The 25,259-nt window shown below is 40.6% G+C and overlaps 1 protein-coding gene across 2 annotated transcripts in view; it reads right to left on the bottom strand.

Annotated features, from left to right (window-relative positions):
- LOC109310663 (ubiquitin-conjugating enzyme E2 E2) overlaps nucleotides 1-25,259 on the bottom strand; it is a 319,806-nt gene that overhangs the window by 14,318 nt on the left and 280,229 nt on the right. For both annotated transcript variants that reach the window (XM_019535959.1, XM_019535950.1), the window contains one exon: nucleotides 21,287-21,434. In XM_019535959.1, the coding sequence (XP_019391504.1) occupies nucleotides 21,287-21,434 (148 nt within the window). The remainder of the gene's footprint in view (nucleotides 1-21,286; nucleotides 21,435-25,259) is intronic.

Genomic DNA, 25,259 nt, shown 5'->3' with positions numbered 1-25,259 from the left:
CACTGATATAACGGTGGAGTTTTATTATAGGCCACCTAACCAGGAAGAGGATGAGTTTCTAAAATGCCTCAAATGAAAAAGGAAAGCATACAGTCAATGGAAGAATGGGCAGGTCGCCAAGGTTATGTACCAAAAATAGCAATATCTGCAGGAACAAAATCAGGAAGGCAAAGATACAGAATGAGCTGCACCTGGAAAAAGAGATTAAGGACAACAAAAAAAGGGTTCTTGAAGTATGTTAATCAGAAAGAAGGACCAAGGGAGCTGTGTATCCTCTATTAAAAAGCCAAGGGGAGCACCTAACCAAAGATACAAAGAAAGAGCTGCTCAACAGCTATTTTGCCTCAGTTTTCACAAAAGGATTAAGCTGCCAGATACCTAACAGGGATTACCTGGATAAGGAAGAGGGTAAACTGAGGGGGGGGGATAACAAAAGAGATGGTTAGAGAGGTTTTGTTAGGTCTGAATAAATTCAAGTCAGCAGGGCCAGGTGAGCTTCATCTCAGGGTCCTGAAGCAACTGGCAAAGAATATCTCGGAGCCTTTGGCAATGATCTTCATGAAGTTGTGGGAAATGGGACAGGTCCCAGAGGACAAGACAGGCCAATGTAGTGCTCTTCTTTAAAAAAGGCAAGACTGAGGACCTGGGGAAGTACTGACCAATTAGCCTTACCTCAATACCTGGCAAGTTACTGGAACATACCATAAGGAAAGCCATTTGCAAGTGTCTGGAGGAGGGAAGGCTGATCACAAGCCACCAGCCTGGGTTTATGAAAAACAAATCATGTCAAACAAAACTTATCTGCTTCTTTGACAAAGTAATTACTTGGGTGGATGAAGTGCATGTTGTAGATATAGGTTTTTGACAAGGTCCCACAAGACCTTCTCATAAACAAGTTGGAGAAATGTATTCTGGATAAAACTACTATAAGGTGGATAGATAACTGGCTAAATAGCCATAAGCAATGGGTAATTATTGGCAGGTCCATGTCAGAATGGCAGGAGGGTTTGAGTGGAGTTCCACAGAGGTCCTTCCTGGGCCTGGTACTGTTCAATATGTTTATTGATGATTTGGATGATGGCATAGGAAGCTTCTCAAGCAAGTTTGTGGACAATATAAAACTGGGAAGAACGGGATGTGAGTGCAATTCAGAAGGATCTTGACCGGTTAGAAAGTTGGGCTAGAGCTAACAGAATGAAGTTCAATGCAGACAAATGCAAAGTGCCAAACCTCGGTAGGAATAATCAAGAAGACAAATATAAAATGGGGGACACTTGGCTGGATGGCAGCTCTTTGGAAAAATAATAATTCAGTGCTGTGGGTTCAATTTTCTCTTCTGCCACAAACTTCCTGTATGACCTAAGAAACTAAGTTCCTGTATGAAACTAAGGCACTTCATTTCTCTGCTTTTGATTTTCATCTGTAAAAAGGGATCCACACAGGGCTGACAAAACATCTGATGAACTAGGTTATTGTCTACAAAAGCTCATGACTCTCTGAACCAGTTAGTATCTAAGGAACTACTCTTCTCTCTTCACCCACTTACCTTCTGCCACACAGGGTTGTTGTGAAAATAAATGTATTAAAAATTACATAGTGGTCAGATACTATAATGATGAAGGTCACACAAGTGCCTAAAATGTGCAGGTGCAGCTATTAGAGTGATATCTCCATCATATTCAAATCTTTGCTATAACAATGGTTTTCAAGGCATTAAACTTTGAATAACAAAGATTAGGCAGAAATGGACCTGCTGTCCACTAGTTTATATAAAGTTTGAAACTGTAGCCACATAAATGCTAGGCTAGAGTTGACACCATGCTAATGCTAATCTCTGGAATGAAAGGTTCCCTGTCTGTGAAAGTAAGTGAGCTCCGTAATCCATTTGGAACACATCTATTGTTAAACAATTGGGGTATGAGGAAGTAGAAATTCATCCCTTTCTTCAGACTTAATTTGATTGCTGTCAAGTAACCTGGATGCATGTAACTTGAGGCCACAGGTTTGTGTGAAAATATAAGACTCCCTTAGATGAAGATGTTCCAGAAATAAGAAGTGGTAGTTGGTCCATTTTTATTAATACAATTCTTAAAGAAAAACTGCTGGCTGTGATTTATCTTTGTGTCCTGCCAAGGAAAATAGTTCTTGTTTAAGAAAGAAAGGTTTTAGTCTGCAATGATTAACAAGGCTTTTATAAACTGCATTTGTTGCCAGGATATTAGCTGGGACTCTTGGACCCACGTGAGGCTGCATACTGACCTCACAAGGCTTTTTTAGCAAGGTACATGCATCTATCTGTACTGTAAGTACCCTAAAAGTTTTAAATGAATACCTACTGCCTAGATATCTCTCATCAAATAAAACCACTAATTGCTAAAAAAACCAAACAGAAAAAGAAAAAAACAGCGCAGAAGATCATTAATAGCTGGAATGGTAGATATTACATGGCAGACAAAACCTGGTGTAATCCAGCTCTGCTGGATTACCACTACACACAAGCTCCTGATATCTGGATTTGTGTTTATGAGAAGAGACCCTAATGGGTATGCTATGCCAGCAATACCATATCAAATTTACTGTATGACTGGCATGCATTTCCAGGTGCATAAGTACTTTCAAAACCGACAGTGTGTTGCTTATCTCCTTGATTTATTACGTAGGGTGGTTCCTCAGGCATACCAAAGGGTAGTTTTATTCAAAATAAACCAAACGACCACCCAACCAATCTCCTCTCCCCCCCAACCCCCCCCATACAAAACAACTATTCTTACAGATTCACACTTCCCTAGCCCATTGAGTAATATCTTCAGTTAAACTGGCATTTCATTTCTCTGACACAGAGAAAGAATTTGAATGCGTCGCCCACATATCACTTAAATGTTAAGATCACTGGGCTAGTGGGTAAAAGAGAACCTTTACTCGTTGAGTTTTAGGTGGTGTTCATAGATTCATAGATGTAGGGTCGGAAGGGACCCAAGTAGATCATCAAGTCCGACCCCCTGCCCTGGGCAGGAGATAATACTGGGCTCATATGACCCCAGCTGGGTAATTGTCAAGCCTCCTCTTCAAGACCCCCAAGGTAGGAGCCAGCACCACTCCCCTTGGAAGTTGGTTCCAGATCCTAACCACCCTGACTGTGAAGTAGTGCCTTCTAATGTCCAGCCTGAACCTACTCTCGAACAACTTATGGCCATTATTCCTTGTTACTCTGGGAGGTACATGGGTGAACAGAGTTTCTCCCATTCCCCACTGGTCCCCCCCGTAAGTTCGTAGATGGCCACCAGGTCCCTTCTCAGCCTTCTCTTGTGAAGGCTGAACAGGTTCAGGTCCCATAGCTTCTCTTCATAGGGTCTGCCCTGCTGTCATGTGTGTGGATCTCCTCTGGACCCTCTCGATGCTGGCCACATCTCTCCTAAAGCGCGGTGCCCAGATCTGGACGCAGTACTCCAACTGTGGCCTGACCAGTGCTGCATAGAGAGGGAGGATCACCTCCTTGGCCCTGCTTGTGAAGCATCTGTGGATGCATGACAAGGTGCAGTTGGCCTTACTGACCATGTCCTCACATTGGCGGCCCACGTTCATTTTGGAATCGATAATGACTCCAAGATCCCTTTCTGTCACTGTGCTTATGAGAAGGGAGTTCACCAGTCTATAGGTATGCTGCTGGTTCTTACTGCCCAAGTACAGCACCCTGTACTTGTCAGTACTGAATCACATCTTATTCTCATTCGCCCACCCCTGTAACCTGTCCAGGTCCAGCTGTATCCTGTTCCTCCCTTCTAGCGTACCTACCTTGCCCCAGGTCTTGGTGTTGTCAGCAAATTTGAACAAGGTGCTTTTCACCCTCTCATCCAAGTCGCTAATAAAGAAATTAAACAGTGTGGGTCCAAGGCCCGAGCCCTGGGTGACCCCATTGCCCACATCCTTCCAGGTCGAGTACGACCTGTCCACCGCCGCTCTCTGAGTGTGGCCCCTCAGTCAATTTGTGATCCATCTGACTGTGTAGGCATCAATGCCACAGTTGCCTAGCTTTTTAATGTCAAAGGTCTTGCTGAAGTCCAGAAAGACTACATCCACTGCGACACCTGCGTCCAACGATTTTGTGACCTGATTGTAAAAGGCCACCAGGCTGGTCTGACAGGACTTGCCTCTAATGAACCCATGCTGGGTGCCCCAGAGTATTATCTCCCCGCTGGTCCTTCCCAGATGTGCTCCTGGATAATCTTCTCAAAGTGCTTCCCCAGGATCAAAGTAGGACTAATGGGCCTACAGTTGCCCGGATCCTCCCTCCTCCCTTTTTTGAAAATGGGGACCACATTGGTCTTCTTCCAGTCATCTGGCACCTGGCCAGAGCACCACGAGTGCTTGTAACGCTGTGCCAGGGGCCCCTCGATATCCCCTGCCAATTCCCTCCTAGGGTGGAGAGCATCTGGACCTGCTGATATGAACATGTCCGGCCCCTCCAGAAGTTCTCTAACTCGGTCCTCCCTGACCCTAGGCCTGTCAGAGTCACTCCTGAGTCCATCTTGAATCTCAGTGGGGGAGCCCTGGTCCCTGCACAAAAAAATGGAGGCAAAGAAATTGTTAAAAAGGTCTGGCCTTTTCCTCTGGTACAACCACCAGATTGCCTAGTGTATCTCACAGGGGTGCTACGTTACCTGGTGCTTTCTTCATACTCCCTATGCATTTAAAAAAGGACTTTTTGTTGTCCTTGATCCTTGATGCTAGCTCTAGTTCCATACCTGCCTTAGCTTTCCTAACAGCCCCCCTACAAGCCTGAGCGATGGAGATATACTCCTCTTTGGTGTTAGATGTCATCTGAGTATATCTACCAGATTAGGCCCTGGTCTGGTTTGGGTGTGAGGTAGGTATCATAGACTCATAGAATCAATGAGTCGGAAGGGACCTAGACAGATCATCTAGTCCGACCCCCTGCCATGGGCAGGAAGGAGCACTGGGAGTGGCAGGGGTCATAAAGTACTGAGCAGGTTGCACCAAGACTTTGGTGGTTGTGTGCAGGCCAACTGGCAGAAACTTAGGCACTGAAGGGAATTTGCCAGGGAGAATTTAGCTGCTGAGTGAGAGAGGTAGTGATACCTGCATCATTTGTGGGACGTAATTCTCTTTGAAGGTCATATTCTTGTTAAAAACACTGAAGGCAAAGGCATTTAGTCCAGCGCCCTGATCAAGGCATTATCATCCCTATGTAAACCATTCCAGACAAGTGTTTGTCTAACCTGCTCTTAAAAACTTCCCAGGATGGAGATCCCACAGTCTCTTTAGGTAACATCTTCCAATACTTAACCACTGTCACAAGACCCTAGTCTCCAAACTAAATTTCCTGCTGCAATTTAAGACCATCACTCTTTATCCTGTTCCCTGTTGCCTGAAAATAGTCTACCCTCATCATTTGGGTATTTGAAAACTGTTATTAAATTCTCCCTTATTCTTCTCTTTTACAGACTAAATAATCTCAGGTCTTCCAACCATTCCTGATGAATTATGTTTCCTGGACCACTAACTATTTTTATAGCCTTCCATACCTTTTGGATTTGTCTGATTCTTTCCGATTCATCCACATCTTTCTTTGAGTGCGGTGCCCCAAAATGGACACAGTACTTCTGGTGAAGCCTCACCAGTACTTAATAGAATGATGCTCAATTAATAGACTGGGAGTGATAAAGATCACTATGCTGTTTACTGTATCTACCTTACAGTTCTTTCACTTTGACTAGGGCCAAGTACAGGCATTACACATTTTTACCAGTAGAAGCGATCAGAAACTGGTCTATACCTATAACAGAACAGAAGTTTGGTGCACACAGATTGGTTTAAAAATGGCAGAACCCAGCCTGTGATTTGCACCCCCCACCAAAGGGTAAATGTATGTTCCATTTGCTACCGATCTAAACTATGGCACTTACAGAAAAAACACATAACTTAGACTGATTTCCACCTCAGGCTTTTTGAATGTCTGTACCTAGCCTAAGGGTATCAAACTCATCTGGCCCTACAGGCAGGATGAGGGATATAAGACCAGTCTGTGGCCTGGACTGGGTCTACATACTGGCCACATGTACTGGATGAAGCATGCAGGGGCAGTCCAGTAAAGGCATGCTGCATGTGCTGCACAGAACCAGTCTAGCTTGGCTCAGCATGCACCTTGGACCAGACCTGTGTACCATATGAAGCACATGCAGTGCATGTGCAGCCAAGGCCAGCACGAGCTGCACGTGGCATGTAGAGCTGGTCCAAGGCGTATGCTGCATGTGGCATACAGGGCCAGGCCAGGGCACATAGTGCCTGTCAGATTGGCTCTGTGTGCTGGATTTGGTGCATGGGGCCATAAGACTTTGATACCCCTAGTCTAGATGAAAATACTAGATAGACACATAACTGGTTGGATCATTGCGCTCAATGAGTAGTTATCAATGGCTCAATGTCTAATTGGGAAGAAGTATCAAATGGGAGTTCCTTTGGGAACCCTTTAGGCATTAACACATAAGGCTCCACAGACTGATCTAGACTGTATTTCCTTAGCCTACTTTGTTTCCTTGATAAACACTAGTTCTTCCCTTAATTTGCAGGGGGTTTTTTTCTCATAACGCAGCCACGTCTATCTTTATTAAACAATAGACATTTGCTAATAGTTAGACTAATTGCAATAGCATATTTTACAGAAAAATAAGTTTTAAAAAGCAAGCTACAACCCCTTTTCGATTTTCCCCTTAAAGATAAGTTCTGTTAAAAGCTCACAAGTTTGTATCAAATCTACCAAGACCTTGAAAGGCAGTAAAATAAAAAAAATCACAAAGAGAAATTTTGGCTCAAAAAAGCAACTGCCTTTCACCTTATTCCCTAATACAAATGCAAACAACACTGGCAGCTCTAAAGAGCCTATGTATTTCATCTAGCAGCAGTTTAAGTAAATAGTTTGAGGAAACAAAATATATAAGGTTTAGTACTAGGTAAGGCCTATAACTTGGAACATATTCTGCATGGAAGGGATCCTGGAAACTCTCTTTGTGGGTTTGAGGGAAGTATCACAGGACAAGGATAGGTCATTTCTCTTTACTTTCCTTGCAGTTTCCCAGTCACAGGTGCTATGCAGGACACCGGCCAGAATTTGAAGCGCTGGTAAAGAAGTAGTGAGAAGAATGCTGAAGAGCTGGGAAAAAAATCTGGAATTTAACTTTGAAGAATCAACTCAAGTAGAAAAGACATGATTTACCTCATATGCTTCAATGCTCAAAAATAATCTAAAGCAGCTGTTCCTGTTCAGAAATGGATAGGGAAATAATTGATCTGCCTCAATATAATTCTACATTTAGGGTTGCCTTGTTTGTACTATTTGTACTTTAGCTATGCTTCTGAAGCAGGCCAGTATACAGCACCTATAAGAAGGGTAGAAGTTCTTGGAATTGCCACCAATTAATATGAGCATCCCATAAAAAATGTATGAGGAGCTTCCTACAAGAAAACTCTCTGTAGGTGAAAGAGACACCATTATAAATACTTGCTAAAAAAATGTAAAAACTGAATTTGACCCCTGCAGTATTTCCTGTTCAGAGCTGGTGGGTTGGACTCAATGATCTCACGAGGTCCCTTCCAGCCCTAAACTTCTGTGAATTTTTTACTTGTATAGTTTTAAAGCCAACCCCTTTCTGCCTAACAGAAACATTTATCTGATCAATGTTGATTTTTCTGTTATCTGTTATTTAGTTCAACTTAAAAATGCAAAATGCAGGGGGTTGGACTCAATCTACTGAGGTCCCTTCTGACCCTAAAAACCTATTAAATTTGTGCTCCATTCAATAGATGTACCTTCACTGTGAAGATGGGTTGCACTACAAACAGTATACTAATTATTTCCATTTTGTATTCCCAAATGAATGTTATTTCTCAATATAGCAGCCCAGTCTTCACTGCACACCGTTATGCTATATATTTTGCTCTTTATGTAAAAGTTTTGTCTTCCAGCTACTTCCCCTGAATGTAATGACTTGGCTGCTTAGAAAATAGTGACATCAAAGCAGCAGATTGCAAATAAATAGCTTTATTTTTTGGTGTCTGGTGTGTCTCAAAACTACACAAAATCAGTGAACTATGCAGAAAACTGACCATGCTGCAAAATATCATGCCTCTTTATGAAAATGTGACCATTTTTAAAGGTAATATCTGGGCTGTTCAGGAACCTAGGTTTCTGCTAAAGAAAGTGGCAGCTTTAATAGCCAGATGGTTTATGGCTGGGATTGTAGCTTTGTGCACCTGACAGTTGGTTATGAGGTTTTCAGAAATGTTTCTACATTCTTGTGGTAAAAATGCCAGAGGCGAATGGTCAGCTGATGTTGATGTAGCAAGCTCATTTTCAGGAACTTAAAGGATGACAAAAGAGCGTGATTTGTAGGGTGAGCAAGAATATCATAAAATGAGGAAGAAGCAGCATTCAAAGTGGCTGAAAACCGTTCATTAGAAGGAAAAGATCTGGGGCAACATAAAGACTCTAAAATGGAAACTGTGCTCGCTGTGCAAAACTGATGAGTCAGGTGGGAATGAGGTAGACATTACAGGTTATTTTGCCTAAAAAAAAAAATTCACACTCCCCTCATTCCCATTCCTAAAAACAAGCGACTAAAAAATTTATTACTATGCAACTAAGTGTTGATGAAAATTTTTTGGCCAAGAACCTCAGCTGGAACTACGCTGCTTCTCATCAGGTGAAGATCTGACTGCCTTGTATTAGGAAATTCAAAGTTAAAAAAAGGACTAAGGATTGAAATGCACATAAAATACCACTCGTGGTAAGGGTGTTTGTACTCTATAGACAAGCTCAGGTAAACAATTTTGTCTCATGCAGTCATCTAAATGAGAAAATATTATGTAGAGTAAGGGAAGAAATTAATTAAATATGAAACACTGTTTAGATACAAAAATCCTGAGTACAAATGTGCTGTAGCTGCCTCACTCCTGACACTATATTGCCATTAGGAGCATGTCTGAACTGAACACACAAAAGACAGGAAACAAAAAAGAAAGCACATATAACAACTGTGAAAGAGGGCAAAGTTTGGAAAAAGGGAACAGTTTAGGATGCATTTTAATTACTCTAGGTTCCATTTTCAAAATAAGATTTCCCGTCTTTAAGGCTATTTGTTTTAGTTGCTTTAGAAATAACAGTGATTATAATAGATGATTTATTTGGATTTCTATGCAATTTTTACAAGGATTCATCGTGTGGAGAGTACACAGATATACTGCCCTCTGAACTGATGAAACTTGCACTAGTATTTTATGCAGTTACACAGGTTGCTTGACTGGAGAATAGGCTCCTTGTTCTGCATTTGCAACACCTATCCATCAGTCACAATTGCAAATCTCTTTCAGATAACTATGGCTCAACAAATCATATTGATTCTGCTGGGACTAATGAAAAAAATCAGTATTTTCACTCCTCTATAAATATAAACTTCCCAGATGCAGAAATCAACACTCACTTAAAGGTCTTTCTTTATGTATTTGTCTCCAATAAGCTCTAAAACAGGGCTTTAAAAAATAAGTACCTTGTTTTTTCTCAGCATTACTGTGAAATGAGTGATTCATATGCTTCCTCAAAAGACAGTCTGGATATATGCTTAAAAGTTAATAACCTTAGTGTCAGAGTACAACTCATCTTGAAGTTAATAGTACTGGGCACTTCAGGGGCAGAATCTAGCATTTCATGATTGCCTACTATGCCCCTTTTAGCTGTTTACCTCGCAATGCAAGATAAGGGAATTCCCAATAGTACCTGTAACTGTAAGCCTGAAATTCATTGCTGATTTGGGTTTCATCAGATACCATTCATTACACGGACAAGAGGACCTCATTGTGATTAGAGTTCATCTCACCTTAACTAAAGACAAAGCAGTGGTAAAAGAGGCCCAAAAACAGTTTCTTAATATAATTAATGACAGGTGGGCTTTACCCATGCAAAGAATTAAAACTTAGCATTATTTTAGCTTGGAAAGGAGATGAACAAGAGAAGATGGGACAGATCAATAGAAAATAATGAACCGTGTGCCTGGAGCCCAGGGAGGTGTTCTATTTATCCTTCCCCTCATAATGAAAAGGCAGACAAAATTAAAAGAAAACACCTTTATAAAAGAAAAATGGAAATATTGCTTTAAAACACAACCTATTTAAACCTCCAAACGACATTTTTGAAGGATTAAAGATGCAAAAGTGATTGCACTGAGCAAGATAAAACTTTCAGGGCTATTTGTGCTCAGACATTCAAGGGCTAGAAACAGACATTCAAGAACTGAAGCGGAATTGTTATGTGGTTAAGTTATGTTGTTTTCTGTAAGCGGTGCAGTTTCAATCAGTAACAAACAGAACACATATTTGCACTTTTGCAAGGAGGAGGAGGGAGGGACAAATCTTAGACTGGTTCCACTATTTTTAAACCAATCTGTGTGCGCCAAAGTTCTCTTCCGTTATGGGTATAGACCGGTTTCCAATCACTTATACTCATATAAGTGTAATATCTGTACCTGGCCAAGCTGATCACTAGTGTGGTCAGGAAGAAATCTGTTCTCAAGTATTGCATGATTTTACACCCTTCACTGAAACAGGGCAGGGGGCAATCTCACAGTACTCCTGACTGGGAGGAAAGTTGGTTTACTGCAGTTTCAGAATGTGCATATTCCTTAATATTATTTAAACATACTTTATTTTTTTGCCTGTAAAACTGTGAATACATTGGGTTGGAAAGAAACAAAGTAAGAGCAATTATGGTTCAGATTTGGAGTTGTATCTAATTACTAAGGCTAAGTCAAAGACACCACAGAATACTCAGTATATTTTTTTAGAAGTAATCTGTGCTACTCGTATTACTCTTTGAATTATGTAACACCTACTGAATCTATTCTTATGTAAATAACTCCAGACAGTTTTCAGGGGGGAAAAATATTAGAACAGACTTTAGTCTTCTGAATACTTATTTTCTGGCAGTGTGGTTTTAAGCTCAGTATTTCCATACAGCCTTTTTCTAACTGTATTAATTTTTTAAAGTTAAGGTCTAGTGAGCGTTTAGCAGCACATACCTGCATGTCCTCAAGCTGGATATTTGCAAGCTCACATCTCTTTATCAAAACAGAATTCAAACTTGAAAAAATCATATGGTCTTTACGGGTGACTTGAATGCAAAGATTTAGTTCCACCTAAATAGAAACCCCCTCTCTATCAACACCACATACACAGACACACTTAAGAGCTATTTCAAGGCAGTTCCTTTCTTGCAGTCTAATAGAAATGAGTTCATGAATGCTTTTCTGTTTCTATAATGATCCTCATAATCATGGACTCATGCTGAGGGGGAGTTAGTCCATTGAAAAGATGACATGAAACAAAATCTCATAGCATTTTATAAGCTCTTTACAGAAAAGCAAATTGATTCTCTTTCAGCACTGATCCGTGTATAATTTTCAGTATATGATAGTGTGGTCTTAGACCTTGATTTCCTGCACTCATTTCCTTATGCGCTTAACTTTATGTTTTAATTACATGAGTTAAGCAGATATGGGTGTAGTGACATGCAAGTGTGTAAGGACCAGACTTTTTCAAGGGATATAAATACTTAAAGGTCCGAAGAGATGCCTGCAGGCACTTCTGAAAATCCCAGTTGGTGGCTATGTGCATTTTTAGATGCCTAGATACTTTTAAAAGCCTGTTTCTGTGACTAACTAGGGTCTTATTTAAAGGCTAAGTAAGTCAATCACATATCATTTAGGTGATTAGTAGTAAAATAAGGATCCACTCAGAAAAACTGGAAAACCTCACAGGAAAGGGACTGCAATGAGCAAGAGAAATAGGGAAAGGAAACCCGATGGCTAGAAAACATAAGAGGACTTGTTGGTAAAGACATAACTCTACAACAGGCGATGCCGGACTTAAAATCAGGTACAAAAAATAAGTTTACTCACGTTAGGAATAAACAGGTCTGCTGTTTCACTTCAAGGGCACAATAAGGAATAAGCTATTTTAAAAGAAAATGAAGGGGATGTAGAAGTGAACTTTTAGGGAACAAAACCATTTTTGTTCTTCACTAAATGGCTGCACAATGACATTACAGAAAATTACATTACATTTCTCTGTTTGGAGAAAAACTTACTAATGCAAAATAAATCTGTTTCTAATAAAACTTCATTTTCATGAGATAAAAATGTTTAAAAGCCATTCTTAGATCATGATCATAATACTACGGTCCGGTCTACACTACAAAGTTTTGCTGGCATAGTAGCTATGTTGGCTAGGGGTGTGGAAACCACTGGTTTGGACACGTGGAAAAAGAGGGGTGCTGTTGCCTCATATTATGCCATTCAGGGAGGTGGTGCAATTACACTATGGCTAAGTACAGACATTCAAAAAGCCCTAACCTGAATTGATTCAATCTTTACAGGTTAGTCTAACCTGCACAGATTGAACTGGCAAGCAAGTGAACAGACATTCACTTTTGATTCTGAAAATGCAGGCACATGCCTGCAGTGGCTCAGGCTAGAAGCCGGGGGGCACTAGAGCAAGCCCTCCCTTCCCTTCTGGTTGAAGAGAAGCTGAACTGGGGATCAGTGGGTGTGTCCAAGTCCCAGCAGGCTAAGTATTACTGGGGAGTGGCTAAAATCCCAACCCTGGCCTGCAGGGACCTCAGCCAGAGTCTGCACAGCTTTTCCCCCCTGCTTGTGACTCCGCATGACCCAGGTGTAGGGAATTTCTGGGAAGCTTCCCCAAATAGAATTTTTTTGGGGAGACGGAGCAGTACAAGTATTGAGCCTGGTGCCACTTCCTCTCCCTTGAGCCTCTCTCAGACTGGGGGGATTTGACCCAAGCAAAATTGGCTCACAGTTGCACAGTATACAAATCGTGGCTTTAAAGTATAAATTGCAAGAGTGCGTAAAATGAGAAATGGGCTCTCCTGCAAATATGCAGTCATCCTGAGTTCCTAAATGTACTTCTTGGTGGTATTGGGAGAGGTGGGAATGAGGAAGGGAGAGAGGATTCTGATGGGTAGGAGGAATAAGTTAGACAGAAAATCCATTTGATATGAACTGGCTGTAAGAAGGAGACCAGGGGAGAGCAGAAAGAACCACCAGACAAAAAAGGAACATCCTAGCAGGCCACCATTAGATCTAGATAAAAGGAAGAAGGCAGAAGTAAAGATTCTGGCAGCCTGCTCTATGGAGAAGGGAACAAGGACCTCTTCTTAGTTATTCAGTGCTGGACAGATTTTTTAAAAAACTTCCTAGGTTGAAGGCAAACAAGAGATTTTTGACCACACCCAGCCAAATGTTCCAGAATTGAACAGATTTTCTTTTTTTTCAATTATGTTTTATTTCCCATATTCAACTGCTCTGGGTTTTACTTTGAAACCTTTTAGATTGGTTAGCACAGAAATTTTGAAGAGTCCTTTTGTTTACTATCATGAATCTGTGTTTACTCAGACCTGCATCTCTTTAGATCTCTAGTTAAGGATCCTCATTGCAATTGATTTAGAATTATTTCAAGCTAGTATGCAGATAAAATCTTAAATTTTCTAAAACAAAAACACAAATGGAAATGTCATTATCGGACTGGGTACCTGGAGCTTTTTTGAGAACCAAATCTGTGCACACCCTGATTGCGTCTGAAGTCCAGGACTTATGATGGAAGCAGAGAGGGTGGTGCCAGGCTTATGCTGGGAGCAGAGAGGGTGGGGAGATTATCACTTCAGGAGTAAACCCTGAGGAAGCTGATGTTATGCTAAGGGACCAACATGTGAGGCAGAAGAATTATAATGTCCCTTATATACTAAAGAAGAACAAAAGGGTCTGAAACACAGATTTGGGCTTGGGACAGAAGTTACATATGATCGGAAACTGGTTCAAAATCTGTAACACAACAGAACTTCAGTGCACGTAAACTGGTTTCAAAGTGCAACTGGATGGATGTAGTATCAGACTTAACTGATTTAGGTTAAATTGGCGTACTGAATCCCAGCTACCTTCCAGATTCAAGTTAGTTCAAAGTCCCCTAGCATTCCAGTATGCTTTGTACCTTCCCTGCAAACCCCAGCTTGCAGGGTGGGTGGGCTAGCCATGGCCCAAGCTATCTGCTCCAGCTCAGCAGGGAGGCATGCTCTAGTGCCCCCCAACTTCTGGCCTGAGCCACTAGAGGCATGTGGCTGCATTTCCAGAATCAAAAGTGAATGCCTGTCCACTTTCTTACTGGTTCAACCTATGCACCTTAGGCTCACCTACAAAGATTGAATCAATTCAGCCTTGGGCTTTTTGACTGTCTGTACTTAGTCCTGGAAAGGGAATATGACCAGAACAGAAACAAAATGGGCTGCTTCAGTGTCTTCTCTTATATGATTCCTGAACTGAAGCCATCCACTCTCTCTCATTATACTGTAGAGGCCCTGAAGAAAGATAGCAACAACTCTACTTGCCTTCTAGCAGAATCTTGGAGATTTTGTGCTTATGTAGGAAAAAGTCACAGCACTATGCCAGATGTAAGTGAAGATGATCTCACTAAGAAACGCTGCCCAGTCTCTCTCTGTAAAGAACGATAACTCAGGATTTCATATTCTTAGTTGTACTAGTATAAAACCTCGCTGGCCTCAAGGAAAGCACCAACCAGTGCACAAAAGATAACTCTATCCCAACTGCTAAGTTCCTTAAATCACTGGGTCTCAACCTTTTTTGGACTGGGACCCATTTGCCAAGATAAATGGTTTGTCCCAACCCACACCTCCCTGGCCCTGCCGGTGCCTGACCCACAGTCCCCTGCCATTCCCCACCCCTCAGGCCCTGCTGGTACCCCTCACCCCCAAGCAACAGCCCCTTAGTCCTACTCATGCCCCTCACCCCCATGCCACAGCCCCTTGGTCCCACTGGTGCCCCTCACTCCCAAGCCCCCTGGGCCATGCTGGTGTCCCTCACTCCCGATTCCTGATCCCATGCCCACCCTCAGCCCTGCCAGAGGGGGCCCCAGCTGCCTCCATCTTGATAGGGCCAGAGCGTGAGCAGTGAATGTGGGCCCTTGCGTGTATGGGCACTGCACCGTACATGCCACCTCACCACCCTGACCCTCTCTAGCCCTCTGGATAGTTCCTGGGACTTCCATCCCCTGCTTCCCATACTTACCTGCGTCCAGCAGCTGGGGCTGCTCCCATGACTTGGCCTCGCTTTATGCTGGCCATGTGCATCTGCATATGCAGACGCAAGTGTGCCTGCTGCCTCCAATCATCCCAAGCAGCTGCTTGCAGGCTGGAATGCTGCCAGCCTGCACGGGGAAACCCGCGCTTTCACAGGTTTTCCTGGGGACCTGCTCACAACCCTTTCAAATATTCTTGTGACCCACTTTTGGGTCATGACCCACTGGTTGAGAAATGCTGCCTTAAATGCCAACACCCTTGTGCAGGTACAGATAAGGGAGTTAATGACAGGTAAGCAAGCTTTTTGTCAGAAAATATTTAGGCAGTTCTGTATCCAGCCAAACCACATGAGTAACTTGTAGCTATAATAAAAAAAACCCAACAACATGTTATCCACAACTGCCACCAATACCCACTTTGGGATGAAAACAATGACATTACTGGGAAAGATATAAGCGAAACATAATAATGACTCACACAAAGAAAGCCTGGGGCAAGTCTTCTGTGTCCCTTTTTAGTGGGGCAAGTTAAAAGCATGGTAACCTTAGGGTGTTATTTGACTTTGTTTATCTATGTCTAGATAAATAGAGGCATTTAAAAGCTGAGTGTAGATTATTAAAATATAAAACTATGTATTAAAGGAACCATGATAAAAAATCTGCAGCACCTGTTTAAAAACAGTGGTAAATGCAAATGTATTCATGCTAACTAAAGCATATTTTACTTGAATCCTTCATGAAGCATATTCAGAATATTGCACATTAAGAGTGGCAGGCAAGGTTCTTTGGACAGATATGATATCTTCTATTAGACCAACTAAATAGTTGGGAAAAAGTTATTTGCAAGCTTTTGGGCATGCCTCAAGAAGGGTGTTTGTGCCTGAAAGCTTGCAGGGAATTTTTTTCCAACTATTCAGTTGGTCTAATAAAAGATATCACATCTACTCAAAGAACCTCGTCTGCCTATGTCCTTAGACCAACACGGCTACAGCCAACAACTCTGTACACCAAGAGTCTAATTTTCAGAAGTGCTGAGTGACCATAAGTCCTATTAAATTTAGTGGAAACTATGAGGGGTTCATACTTCTGGAAATTAACCCTAACTATGCAATCATGTAAGCACTTACCAGAATAAGCACATATATATTTGTGAATAGTCATATTAATGACATATATTTCAACCCTAAACTTTATATAGGGCAGGTTTCAATTACCACTAGAAACAAACCGATTTCTATTTTCTGTTACATATTCAACAAAGATGGTAAACAATAAAAAGCTTCACAATATTTATGTAACATTGACAAAAATCATACAACTGGTCACCTATGTTTAAGAAAGATGAATTCAAATGGGCACAGATGCAAAGAAGGGCTGCTGGAGGATTGGGGGAACCTCTTATGAAGGAAGACTAGAAGAGATCAGCTTGTTCAACACAGCAAAGAAAAGGCTGAGAAGGGATATGATTGCTTTCTATAAATACATCAAGGAGCAAACACCAGCTATTTAAGCTAAAGCACCATGTTCCCATAAGAACAAATGAGTATAAATTGGTCATGAATACATTAAGACAGGGAAATCAGAAGAGGTTTCAACTATCAGAGAAGTGAGGTTCTAGAATAGCTTTCCAATTACAGCAATAGGGACAAGAAACCTACTAGTTTTCAGATCAATTTATGAACTATGTTGAGTGGCATGGTTACACACAATAATAGGAGATCTGACACAGAGACCAAAAATTTCTCTCCTAGGCCTACTGACATGTCCTTAAATACAATTTTCTCATGTGTCCTAATCCTGCAAGTAGGTCATTCAGGTGAATTTTTCTGTCCATGTAAATTGCTAATAAAGGTAGTAGAGCTTCTTTCTGCAAGGGTTGATAAGAAGTATAATGTGGAACCATAATTTATGGTTAATTTTTGTTGGGGTGGTGGCAGGGAGATTAGAACATTTTATATATAAGTTCCAACTGAATTTAGAACTGTATATATAAATAATGCTATTTTCCATAATCAAACAATGAAACAATAATAAAAATACAGAGACTGACATGAGTTAAATCCCACCTGATTAACGTAAGTTTCTGTATGATTTAACAGAGATGACCAAAATGACAAAGTTGAATGGGAAAGTTATGGAGATATAGCACCTATTCTAAGGATTTCTGTCTTAATTCTCTAACCTTTATGTTGGGTTACACCCCAAATTAAAACTGAATAGCCACAAATTCTTAATTGTATATAATTCTGCAAAAGACACCTAAACACTGAAGGTTAGGTCAATTAAAGGCACACTCTCTTAACAATGCAAAAACTAGAGGCTTGTCTAGAATGAAAAGTGAATTCTTTCGAAGATTGGGTTGAATTTAAGTCCCAGTACCTATTTCTGAATACTTCATTTCTATCTACTACTCCAGAGGATGACTGCCTTGTTCTAGTTTAACTGGATGCTTTCTGGAAGGAGAGTGTTCTCACATGGAGTTATCCAAGTATAGGTATTCCTAAACAGGTTTTCTAGCACAATAAATGCAGACACAAATCCTAACAGGCAGTATGGAAAAGTAAACTTGTTCTTGGGTGCAGGGCCAACACTTACATTTTTAATTTTATGTACATGAATAGATCTATTAGCTTTAATGAGAACACACATGCAACTAAAGATTTACCCCTGCCCAATGTTTACAGGACTGGGGCCTTGTTTTGTGAAAATACATGGAATTGTCATCTTGAGAGCTGCCCTAAATAATAACAGTAATATGCTAGCATTTCATTTACCTCTTATGATTCTGTTACCGCTCTCCAAGTGGCTTGGTTACTTCTGCAGATCATTCACATGTGTTCCTTCAGACACAAATACTACATCCCTTCCCCCCACTCTCCCAAAAGTCAGCCAGCTGTTACAAAATTCAGACATTCATTAACACAATTTAGTGTCTGATACTGCCAAGCAAAATAGAGACAATTAATAATAATCAGAACTGAAGGGTCTGAGACAGCTTATGAGTAAAGGATTGTATTGGTTGTTTAAAAAGGACAAACAAGCTCCTGCCTTGAGTGATATGAAACAAAGGCCAGTGATGTATAACCAGTGAGGAAAGAGACTCTCTCAATGTCTTTTGTAGATTACTGTGTGAATGACACAAGCGGCAGGAGCAAATACCTCTTTTCATTTCTCAGCCCATTTGAGAAGAATAGCAGTGCTTGCAAATGAAGCTGCAGCTGTGCTCCAGCTCAGTTTAATCACTGTGTATGACTGAGGGTTAATTAGCTGCCATTCTTACTCCTATTTGTTGTTTTAATGAAGATTTGCATAAATGTAAGGCTACTGGGTAACTGATACTTGATTTTTTCCCCCCTTCAAACAGGGTGGTGGTGGTGGAGGAATTCACTTGTCCTAAGTGTTTATGTTTGTGGAGTATTCAGTGTTGCCTTTCCATTTGACCTGATCTGCTTCTGCCTGTTTGATGTATGGTGAACAAAGAGTTCAAGGTTGCTTATCAACTTAAGACCCCTGCTGGGATTCTGCCTCTAAAATGAGGCAGCATACCTTAGATGAAGGGACAACAGAGTGGACTGAAAATTGCTCCCAGCTGATAGAGAATACACAATACACACACAGTCACAAACACACACTTTTCCCAAATGTGCCAGGGTTATTTTCAAAGTGATTGGCCCCACTGCGGGACAGAGCGACCACTTTATGGCATCATTTTCAGATGAAATTCTATGGAATAGCTAATCCAACAATTTGCTAATGATAAAATATCATCACAACTACACTCAGAATGTAACCGATAGGACAAGCAGGAGAAAAGACAGGGAGCACACCCACAAATAGAAATAAACAGCTCTATCATGCCAAATAATACAGCAACAATAAAAGCCCCATGATTTATACAACTCTTCAATTTCAGGAACAAATATCACTAAAATACAGGGTTTGTACATAAAAGTTATCTAGACTAGCAATAAACAGGTCTCAAAGAAACAAAGAGCTCAAGGTTTCACATCAACCTGCTGTCAGCTCTGTAGGAATCACAAAGCAACATACAGAAACATTATTAATTTGGCAAAGTCTAGCTCTCAACTCCACAGGAAGCATTATAAAGACAAAGAAATCAAATCCAACACCAAATTCCATTTAAAGGGAATGCTTAAAAATCAAACTTTTGTATGAGACTATTTTGCTTATCACAGTTATATCACTGCTGAAGGTTACTAGAACTGAAAGAGAATACTGGAAAATATTGCCCATTTCTTATCTCAATTTTGTCAGTACACTTAGCTGGTGCACTTGAAAGCATTCTGTGTATCGTTGCTTCCACTGCTTTTCTTATACAGTTTCCTCCACTGAAACATCCAAAGGGGAGGGAAAAATATAACAATTTGATTGTATAATTACGTAAAGATAGTAAAGGATATATAGGGCTGTTGAAGTACCAGATGTTCTATTTAAATTCCTGTTTGAAACTCACCAAACTTGCAACTGACCTTTTGAAAACAGACAACCAAAAGAATATGTTGTACATTTTGAGTTCCTAATTCTAACATAATTTTCTCAGTAACTTCTGAAATGATTATATACATCCATAGGAAACTCTGTATTAGACATTAATACTATCATAGCCCTTACCCTGATTTCTAAAGACTTTTAGAATATGTTTGCTTTTCTTTACACTTGTGTCACCAGTCCATGGGTATCAACAAAACAAGTGTTTGGCTCAATACAATGCATAGGCAGAGGTATGCTCAGGAATTCCTGCCAATGATCCAGTAAACAGTAGGTGGCATCCTATACACCTGAAATAGGTATGCTTGAATTCACAAGGCATCAAGTAACTACCTATTCCCCTTAACAATTTCAGCTCTTAATTGGAACCCTGAGAGTTACTAAGGTCTCATTTTTCTTGCAGTGTTGGGCTGCTTTATTCCAGCCACCCCCGGCAGCTGTAAGCTGGTTGCCCTTTACATTTAATGCTAGCTTTTTATATTGCATGCACAGGCAACTGCAAATGAGAAAAAATAGCCAATCATATTTTTGTCTACTCTCGCAATTTTATTGCAGGTCTCAAAATATTTTTATCTTTATCTTAAAGCAGGGGTAGCCAACTGGTGGCTCCAGAGCCACATGCGGCTCTTCAGAAGTTAATATGCGTCTCCTTGAATCTTTGCACAAGCACATGGTGATCAGCTTCCAAGGCCGTTACGTCATGTCATTACATATTATTGTGGCTCTTTGGCAATGTACATTGCTAAATTCTGGCTCCTTCTCAGCTTGGCCACCCCTGTCTTTTAGCCTCTGCTTTCAGTCTTAAGAATCTCAGACTTTCTGCTCTGTACGTAAAAACTTCAGCTCCTCACATTTGGGGAGAAGAGCTTGAAAACAGAGGAAACCTAAAGTCTAAACAAACAGAAAGCAAAAATGGTGCCCATATGTACCATCAAAAAAAGTCTTGTGATATTTGTATATTTAGGACTTTTGCAGCAGCCATCAGTATCATTCCTTGCTCACAGTAGGCAGGAACAAAAGGTGGAGTCATACACCTAGTAGTCAGTAGGGGAACATGGTATTTGACTGAAAGGATGAGTCACAGTCATTATACTAGTTAACAAGAATGACAACCTTATTTGAGGATTCCCGTTGGTTATCCAAGATATTGAATAAACAGAATGGAAATTAATGCCCATCATTTGTGAACTATTCAGTTAGTCATCAACCACCATTGGTAGGGCAGTGTTCTTTTCATAGGAGAGCATCCTGTTACCAAAATATAAGCTTTCCATTTCAATATTCATTAATATTTTTGGGTTGTAGTAGTACATCTTTTGCACATTACCATCTTCTGCAAGGGATTAATCTACTAGGGATTAAACTATTTTGTTTTGAATTACTGTATTTTTATTCTTCAGTACTAAAAATGCCCCAATATTTGTGAGAATATGTTTTCTCCTTAGTTTGCATTATGTACAATTATTTTTACTTACTGTGGAGAAATCATATGTACAACATTTGAAATCCACATTTTTTTCATAGTAGTAGACCAGGATACAATGCAGGTATTTACAGTTAATAGAAAGATGGACAATTGATGCAAATGTGGAACTGTTATTTTCCTTACCAGGGTTGCAGTCTGTGAGAAGTGAGCAGATAGAGAGGAGAACTTTAGAAATAGTTAATGCTGGACTCCAGTTGTCTTTTAAAATATCCAGGCAGATCACTCCTTGGCTGTTAATATTACAGTGATAGATTCTTGTCCGAAATGTAACCTAGAAAGAACAGGAAGTATATATATACAAAGATGTTCAAAATAATTCCAGTATCATTACTGTTATTACAAAATACTTAGAACATCTTATCAAAGAACATTTGCTTTCCTGGTGCCAGAGTAACTCAATAAAGCAATACCACCCTGCTGCTTTTAGTTAAAAGCTGTGCAAAAGTTTTAAGAGATTTATTATAGAACAAATCCTGCTCCTCTCTCTATAGCTTGCAATGGAATTGGTATGTTGGCAGTGTGAAAGGTTGCGTGATTCCTCATGGTCTTTTCATGCCTATATGTAGACCAGTCTATTTCAGTCACTGACCTGGTATAATCTTCATAAAGTGGCTCTGTAGCCACTCCAAAGATAGAGAATACATTCTTTTTACCCAGCACCTGGCCCAGTTAATGTGTTGGGTGCTGAACAGTAAATTTGCCCATATAATGGCAATCTTATTGATTGCTAGAAAGAAGGGAGTTCAACATCTGGGCAGATGAGGCAAATTCTTCAGGTGAAGCTGATACAATATCCCTGTTTACATTTCTAATACTTAAACTGATTTCCTTGGACACATTTTGTTCTGATGTTTGATGTTTTCCGCCATTCTGCTCTACAGGCTTTTCTTTTCTCAGATGAACCAATATTTCACATACCAGAAAGGGTAACTTGTGTTTTTTTTCTTCTAGACTACAGTAATATGTATCTGTTTAATACCCTGTCCTGAAAATGTAGGCTTTTTATTTAAAAGAGTTCCAGATGCAAAAAATTGGCTGTTTCAGAATGAATTGCATGGTTATTTTTAAAGAAATGGCCTATATAAAAAGGACATTTTGGAGTTCCTTATTTATTCTCCGTTAGCAATTCATTTCCCCATCAGATTGACTCAGATAACAAGTCAAAATAAGATTTGTCTAATGACATGCTCAACATGGTATCTAAAACCAAGACGTATAGTTTTTGTGGTATACCTTACCAGCAAACAATAATTTCCTGGAATCTGAACAGATGGGTTGATTATGTATGAGGCATTACTGACAGCAATCACAGTTTGATGATGGGTCCAATCCAATTCTTACTTAAGTTAAGGACAGACTTCCCACTGACTTCAGTAGGATCTGAATTGGATCTTTGTAAGAAGATACAAGTGTGTGCAGTAACGCAATGCCATCTTGAATCACCTAAGTAAAAATGTAATAATTCTTTAACTGGAGAAACACTTTACTTCTGCCTTTGATAAGATACAGGAGAGAAAAGGTAATAAAAAATTAGGTCCATAAAAATACTTTTTCCTTATTAATTGCTCTTCTGCATAGATCTAGAAAGGCAGTATTAGAACCCTTGATGTCATGAATCAGTGAGTTATGTAAAAAAGAACCAAAAATAGCAGGTCAACAGCTTTTAAAATATATCTCTTCTGAAGGTTATTGTGAATTCATAGGCTGAGTGAGCAGCTTGAAAGTCTGTATTCTCCATATGTGTGTTTTTGTGTAAAGTTGTGATTTCAATTAAGGTTTTCTAGTTTGGTTCATGTAAGTGCTTTGCTTCTGCTATTTTTATATGGATTTACGAATACTTTTGCACCTTTCTGGTATAATGAGTTCAACCCAGCAAGTCACTACAGCCAGAAGATTCCTGTTACAGTGTTTGGTGTGAGTAGGAGAATGGTTGAAGCCACTTGGAAGCTCAAGACATATTTTCAGAGCTAAAATTGAGTGTGTTGTTAGATACTACCTTTCCCACATGTTAAATGTTCTTAAAATGGTACTGTCCATGTGGTTAAGGCAGGAAAAGACAAGCTAAGCGCTTTTGAATGTCTCAAAGATATATCTCTTTTGACAAGGATCATCTCCAGCGGGTGTTAGGCAGCTTGTATTGTAGTGATGTCAGTCTGCTCCATGGGGACAAAGCAGCAATTTGTGGTCCCCCATTATCCTAGGAAGCATTACTCCCCCACCATGTGGATGATCTATCATCCAGAACTCTACTTCCCTGGAATGACAGAGAGCTGGAGGCAGCTGGGCTGCTGTGGATGAGTGGAAAGCAATGGCAAAAGTGGGGAGGAAGCAGGATGGGGAGGTTGAGGTGCTGAAGAGCCAGGCAGCCACGGGGAAGACTTGGCAGCTGCTAGCAATGTCCCTGCTCACCAGCCCTCTAGCAGCATGTCAGAGAAATAATTAATCCTTAACATGCAACTGCTCAGAGTATGTGCTAACTTTAATACCACCTAACATTCCTCAGTTACATGTGCCAACCACAGCATGCAATAACACCTCAGCACTTCAAATATAACTGAAACAGGGAATCCTTTTGTTTCAGGATGCCCCCTGTATCGGCAGGAAAGCATTTGAGCATAAGCTTAATTTTAAGGATGTACTTCTATTTCTTTCAACAGAAACATTTTCCTAAATTGGGCCCTCAATTACACCATGGTTAAATATTACAGGGCATGATCCCACTTTTATTGAAATGAATGGTAATTTTGACATTAACTACAAAGGAAATAAGGGGGGTCTCTAGCACAGCCTGAATTATATCTTGAAACTAGATTAGCAGCCTGAGCAGTTTAAGCCTAATTTAACCCATATATGGTTAAGTCGAGTTTATACTACAACTAACTTTTGAGGGGATAGATGCATTGAAACAAATTCCTCTGACTTCAGTTACAGCACAGATAAGGCCAAAGGGACCCTGACAAATTTCATTTAAGGAGATGGATGAAGGTAGTTCACATCGAGCTGTTTACACTTCTGTTGCTTCAGGTTGATACTCTACAGGAAGATAATACTTCATCTGTTCATACTTGAAGGCTATTCACAACAATTACAGGACCTGGAAGTGTAATTGTTTACCGCATGGCTATACTGTTGTTAAACCTACTCACACTGGTGAATAAGCCACCTGCTCACAAGGGAATGTTTCCTACGTATCACAGGATCAAAGGACCTCTGGAGTCACCTTGTCCAACCCCCTGCACAGAAGCTGGATTCACTGTTCTCATTTATCACTGGCAAGTAATAAAGTGGGATTTGTCAAGCATAGCAAAGTGCTTTGAAATGCTTGTTTGCAGACACTTAACAATAAAAACAACTTTTAAAGTTTCTAAAGAAGCTGTAAAGCTATGGAGTTCACAATATCAAACCCAGTCATAACATGGCAGGATTTGTAGGCCACTGCCTAGAGATCCATACACTTTTGTCCAAGACATCTAGGTGATGACAACTAAATGAATTCTGACACTTCATTTTCCATCCTTAGAACGGAGAGTGAAAGGGCCCAAGCAGAGCAAATTCTAGCACTACAGCTGGGACTTGCTTTAGAGCAGGGGTGGGCAATTATTTCAGCTGGAGGGCCACTTCACAAGTTATGGTGAGGTTTCAAGGGCTGCAAGGATAGCCCTGCCCCTTGACAGCGGGTCCCACCCTTGGCCACCATCTTGAGACCAGAAGTCCCTTCCCTAACCCCTGACCTTTGCTCTTGGAAGCCCTTCCCCTTGCCCCAGAAGTACTCCAGGTTAGTGGGGGGGGGGGGCTTGCCATCTTGGAACTGGAAATCAAACAAATCATATAATAAACAGCACACGTCTACTATAACATATTTTATTTCAAAAAACGATTTGTCCAGATTTGTGTGTTTTTGTGTAATGTATACAGAGGTGATTGCATAAAAGCTGAAAATAAAGTCTTATTTTTGTATATTGTGTTTGGAGGGGTACCAGGTGTATGTGGGGATGTGTGCAGGGTGTTTTTGTGTTTCATAGTTTCATAGTAGCTAGAGTCGGAAGGGACCTAGGTAGATCATCTAGTCCGACCCCCTGCCTTGGCAGGAAAGAGC

The sequence above is a fragment of the Crocodylus porosus genome, unplaced genomic scaffold, assembly GCF_001723895.1.
Source record: "Crocodylus porosus isolate Cpor-Errol unplaced genomic scaffold, CroPor_comp1, whole genome shotgun sequence".
In the NCBI taxonomy this organism is placed as follows: Eukaryota; Metazoa; Chordata; order Crocodylia; family Crocodylidae; genus Crocodylus; species Crocodylus porosus.
Note: the sequence above shows the minus strand (reverse complement) of the source record. Positions and strands in the feature narration are given on the sequence as shown.